Here is a 6,000-nt window from a genome sequence, read left to right on the forward strand (position 1 = left end):
CTTACAGTTAATCAAGTTTAATTTCTAAGACTCTCTTTAACACTTTGCACATACGAGATCGTTGGTGTTAAAATCAAGCATCAACACCACCGATAGTCTCTTCTTATATATGCCAAACTCATGGATAACCTCAAGAAAGACGTTGAGATACTTTGCGACAATAGTATTCTAGATAACTGGTTGAATCCAGAGGACGCAACGCGAACTTTCAACAAGCTCTATACCATTAAGGAAGTGAAAAGTCATCAACAACGATGGTGGCCTAGATAGCGGTATTTTTATATGCACAACTACTATGGCACCTCATGGGCTATTGTTTCTCATATTGTTGCTATTATCCTTTAAATTCTCACCTTCTTACAGACCTTTTATTCGATTTTTGGTGTTGTGGCAGACCAAAAATGTTAATTTGGTGCCTCCCAATTTGTTGACGCTTGATTTTGGACGCCAACGACTGGCACGTGAGAAGTGCTAAGCAGACTTAGGAATCATACGTGATGGATCCATGAGATTTGAATATGGAGCTGAGATTATATATTTTGCAGAAAAATAAGTAAAAGATTGGCAAGAGGGGTTTTTATAGTGGTTCGGATGCAACGAGCGACTCCTACATCCACTGTTATTTATTGATCTCTGACTATTTCTATGATTTTTGCCTGTAAGGCATACAAAGATGAAGAAATGCAGTGTTTTTATAGAGAGAAAGAATTGAAGCTAAATCTCAACCCAGCCTCCCTTCCTTCGGGAAAAGGAGTGCCCATTTATTCACATTTGCACTCAATGCCATGAGAGCTTTTGCAAACTGCCTTGACACATGGAAGGCTCTCGTCTATTCATCTCTTTGAAATGAGATAAAGTTGGTGAGAATACTTTCGAGATATGGGCTTGGCAGCTGGTACAGAGAGACATTAATTGTGCTGACATATGCTTGACTTTTGAGGTATAACAGAAGCCCCCTAGTTTTTGAAGTGCGTAATCGCGCTTCAGAAACTAAGTCTTTGATCTGAATTGCTGCAGTCTTGAACTGAAGAGCTCGAACTGAAATCTGTTAGGAGCGCCTAGAAATCTGTTAGGAAAATGACCAGAAATCTGTTAGGAGCAACCAGAAATCTGTTAGGAAAACGACCAGAAATCTGTTAGGAGCGACCAGAAATCTGTTAAGAAAACGACCAGAAATCTGTTAAGAAAACGACTAGAAATCTGTTAGGAGAGACCAGAAATCTGTTAGGAAAACGACCAGAAATCTGTTATAGGAGCGACCAGAAATCTGTTAGGAGCGACCAAAAATCTGTTAGGAAAACAACCAGAAATTTGTTAGGGGCGACCAGAAATCTGTTAAGAAAACGACCAGAAATCTGTTAGGAGCGACCAGAAATCTGTTAGGAAAACGACCATAAATCTGTTAGGAGCGACCAGAAATCTATTAAGAAAACGACCAGAAATCTGGCAGGAAAACGACCAGAAATCTGTTAGGAAAACGAGTAGAAATCTAGTAGGAGCTCGACCTGAAATCTGGTAGGAGAACGACCTGAAAGGTCATAACGAGCTTAATCTGAGCAAAACGAGCTCAACTTGAGAGCAAAACGACCTTGACCTGAGAGGTCAAAACGAGCTCAAAAAGCAAAATGACCTCAATTTTAGAGGTCAAAACGAGCTCAACTTGAGAGCAAAACGACCTCGACCTGAGAGGTCAAAACGAGCTCAAAAAACAAAACGACCTCAATTTTGGAGGTCAAAACGACCTCTCCTCGACCTGAAAGGTCAAAAACGACCTGAATGAGCAAAACGACCTCAACTTGAGAGGTCAAAACGAGCTCAATGAGCAAAACAACCTCAATTTGAGAGGTCAAAACGAGCTCAATGAGCAAAACAACCTCAATTTGAGAGGTCAAAACGAGCTTAATGAGCAAAACTACCTCAATTTTAGAGGTCAAAACGACCTGAATGAGCAAAACGACCTCAATTTGAGGTCAAAACGAGCTCAAAAAGCAAAACGACCTTAACTTGAGATGTCAAAATGAGCTCAATGAGCAAACGACCTCAATTTGAGAGGTCAAAATGAGCTCAAAAAGCAAAACGACCTCTCCTCGACTTGAGAGGTCAAAACGACCTCTCCTCGACCTGAGAGGTCAAAACGACCTGAATGAGCAAAACGACCTCAACTTGAGGTCAAAATGAGCTCAATGAGCAAAACGACCTCGACTTGAGAGATCATAATGAGCTCTACCTAAGAGCACAAAAGATCAGCGATCTGAACACGCGATTTGAAGCTAAAGATTCGCAATCTGAAGCTGAGAATCAGGATGGCATGGGCGTGCGATCTGCGATCTGGCCATGCGATCGGAGAACTCTGATGCGTGCGATCTGTGATCTGGCCACGCGATTGGAGAATTCTGATGCGCGATCGAAGAATTCTAACGCGTGCGATCTACGATCTGGCCACGCGATTGGAGAACTCTGATGCGGGTTTGAGATCTGAGCACGCCATCAAGGAACTTTGATGCAGGTTCGAGAATCGGACCTGCATGGGCCACCAAACTGTTGACGCTTGATTTTGGGCGCCAACGACTCGCACGTGAGAAGCGCTAAGCGGATTTAGGAATCACACGTGATGGATCCATGAGATTTGAATATGGAGCTGAGATTATATATTTTGCAGAAAAATAAGTAAAAGATTGGCAAGAGGGGTTTTTATGGTGGTTCGGATGCAACAAGCGACTCCTACATCCACTGTTATTTATTGATCTCTGACTATTTCTATGATTTTTGCCTGTAAGGCATACAAAGATGAAGAAATACAGCGTTTTTACAGAGAGAAATAATTGAAGCTAAATCTCAGCCCAGCCTCCCTTCTTTTGGGAAAAGGAGTGCCCATTTATTCACATTTGCACTCAATGTCATGAGAGCTTTTGCAAACTGCTTTGACACATGGAAGACTCTCGTCCATTCATCTCTTTGAAATGAGATAAAGTTGGTGAGAATACTTTGGAGATATGGGCTTGGCAGCTGGTACAGAGAGACATTAATTGTGCTGACATAGGCTTGACAGGCATAACACAATTATTATTTGATCTTCTGTGTCTTATTTTGTAAAACTAATTTGTTGAATCTTTCGTAAACCAAGTCTCTTTTTGATGCTGGAGTGTCATGTATCAAACAAATAAAGCATCTCGGTAAACTAATGAAGATGTTTTGTATATTATCTTTAGTCTTTTAAGAGCAATAATATTATACTTTCAAATAAATTTTATAAAGATTTTTATATAAAGTGAGGTGGCAAATAATGAATGAAACAAAAATTAAACTCATTAAATTTATTTTTTCATTTATTTTTTACCGCATCACTTTAAATGAAGATTTTTATAAAATTTATTTGTAAATGTAATATTACCTTTTAAGAAACTAAAGAGTGGTTTCCAAAATGGATTAAGTTAGAATTTAAAAGCACATTGATGTCATTGACCTCAGGGACCAGGATCCACATGTTGTGTGATAACTGGTTGATAGTTACACACGTGTTTAACGTCAGACAAGTCCATTGATGGTTTAATGGTTGACACGTGGACATAGAGTACATGGAGCATTGTTATGCTATTAATGAGTGCCAATTCAGCAGGCAATTTAAAAACCTGTGCTCGAATTTTGTCAGCCTCAACTTAAGATGGAAGTTGTTCTTGGAACGCTGACCAAGCAAAGTTCAAAGTATCTAAGTCTAATCTAGTGTTAGGTTTAATTAATTAAATTTATAGTATGTTTAAGTTGAAGCATGGAGTTGATCTATACAAAGTGATCTTCTTTATACATATTATATACCTTGAATATGGCTAAAACCACTTCTCACTAATTATAATATATATTAAGTAAGATGTTTGCCAAAGCAATCCGTACCTTTGGAATAAAGAAATGGACAATATTGGGACTCTCGTATGCATCTCAAATTGGAATTAATCTTTTGACAGAGGCAAAGAATGAATTCTGTCTCTAGGATCCACTTTATCTTAAATAAATAGCTTATCCGCTAGCCGAGCTTGTTGCCTCAAGGGAGATAAAGGTACAAACTCTAGTCTGAAATCTCATTTATTTAAATGTGTTGCCACAATAAAGGTTCATAAATTCTGTAGCTAGTGCACTGCAATTTCTGATTGTTTTCTGTAATAACTTTTGTTGCGGGTGATGCAGGCGGGAAGGATTGTCAATGATTGGAATTAGAAATCAAAAGAGTGATCGAGTCTGCAAGTAGTTGCATTTAGAGCTGGTATGTGGTTCCAACAGTTCATTCTTTTTTATCTAATTAATTTAAAATAAAACAAATTGTTTATTTAGCATATCTACTTTGAGAATACTTGAATTGTTTACTTATCTTTTATGGATTTGTAATTAGAATCTATTTGCTTTCATTTAGCATTAGGTTATAAATACAACTTATATGAATGAACATTGTTCTTAATTATTAGTTGAACAGCTGCTCCCTCTGTTCTTTCTTTTTCTTCATTTTCCATTTTCTCACTTGTCAATAGTCTATCTTATATGTATTTGCAGAGATAAAATTCAAAGAGACAAGCCACTGAGAATATTGTTATGGCGTCAGAGAGTCAAAAAGATGAAACTGTGATTAACATGGTCATGAGTCCATTGCCAAGTTCCTATGAGAACTTGATGGGATATGAGTTGTCTATGTCATCTAAATTTTCCATCTTTCAAACCCCGAAAATTCTTTCCAGGCACAACGAAGCAGCATATAAGCCAAATGCTTTCTCGATCGGGCCTTTCCACTACAGAGCTAACAAACAACTCGAAGCCACACAAAAAATAAAATTGAAGTATTTGCGAGACCTCCTCTCACGATCAAGCAATCCGGAGGAGCTATATAGTCAGCTTATAGCAACCATCAGGTCGGTTCAGCGAGAGGCGCGGGACTGCTATGCAGGGTCAATTGAAAGCTGTGTTGAGGAAGCATTTGTAGAGATTTTGGTACTTGACGGTTGCTTCATTAGTGAGTTGTTCCGCAAAGATGCCAAAAAAGAACTTAGAGATCCAAATGACCCCATATTCACCATGTCTTGTTTACAAAAATATTTAAACCATGACCTGATTTTGCTTGAAAACCAAATTCCTTGGATAGTGCTTGAGCGTTTGTTTAGCTTGACCAAACTTTCTCCCGGCAAATCCCTAATCGAACTTGCCCTTAAATTCTTCAGTAATATATTCTCATCCAAACAACCATCTGTTCAACCAAACGAATTCCAAGATATCGAGATCAAACATATCCTTGACTTGTTGAGGCATTCCTTGCTTTTACCATTATCACCAGATAGGTTCAAAGGAGAACCCACGGGATGGGAAGCCTTCCCTTGTGCTACAAAGATCAACGAGGCCGGTATCACGTTTGAGAAACGGATGGCAGGTAGTATTTTGGATATAAACTTTAAAAATGGTGTTCTCAAGATTCCACCTCTGCTAATTCAAGAGACAACTGAAACCATTCTCCGAAACCTCATCAGCTTTGAACAATGTTGTCCAAATTATCAACCCATAGTCACTTCTTATGCGAAACTCATGGATAATCTCATTGACACCGACAAAGACATTGAGATACTCAGCGATAAGAATATTATCGATAATTGGTTGAATCCAGAGGACGCAAAGCAATTCTTCAACAAGCTATACCATGATACATATGTGAAGCAGTTCTTTTATCATGACATTTGCGTGAAAGTGACGGGACACAGTAAACGCTTGTGGCCTAGATGGCGTTTTTCTTACGTGCACAACTATTTTGGCAAGCCATGGGCGATTGTTTCTCAAGTTGTTGGTACAATCCTTTTGGTTCTCACGTTGTTACAGACTTTGTATGCAGTTCTTAGTTATGTGGGAGATAAAAGTCGTTGATGTTTGTTTACTCCTATTAATTTGATCTTCAATGTAAGTTGTGTTGTTTGTTCAGAAGTTTATTCTCTGTCTTCTTTTGTAAAAATAATTAAATTGTGAATATTTTGTAAA

At 38.5% G+C, this 6,000-nt stretch overlaps 1 protein-coding gene across 2 annotated transcripts; it reads left to right on the forward strand.

Moving 5' to 3' along the window:
• Positions 1 to 4,093: 4,093 nt before the first annotated feature.
• On the forward strand, positions 4,094 to 6,000 carry LOC116140794 (UPF0481 protein At3g47200-like). Of its 2 annotated transcripts, XM_031426371.1 has the most exons (3): positions 4,094 to 4,104; positions 4,180 to 4,255; positions 4,540 to 6,000. In XM_031426371.1, the coding sequence occupies exon 3, from the start codon at positions 4,579 to 4,581 to the stop codon at positions 5,887 to 5,889; it is 1,311 nt and encodes a 436-aa protein (XP_031282231.1). In that variant the 5' UTR covers positions 4,094 to 4,104; positions 4,180 to 4,255; positions 4,540 to 4,578; the 3' UTR covers positions 5,890 to 6,000. The 2 variants fall into 2 exon arrangements, with proteins under 2 accessions (XP_031282231.1, XP_031282232.1); XM_031426372.1 differs by lacking the exon at positions 4,094 to 4,104 and having other exon boundaries at positions 4,138 to 4,255.

This window comes from Pistacia vera, unplaced genomic scaffold (genome assembly GCF_008641045.1).
Source record: "Pistacia vera cultivar Batoury unplaced genomic scaffold, PisVer_v2 Contig379, whole genome shotgun sequence".
In the NCBI taxonomy this organism is placed as follows: domain Eukaryota; kingdom Viridiplantae; phylum Streptophyta; class Magnoliopsida; order Sapindales; family Anacardiaceae; genus Pistacia; species Pistacia vera.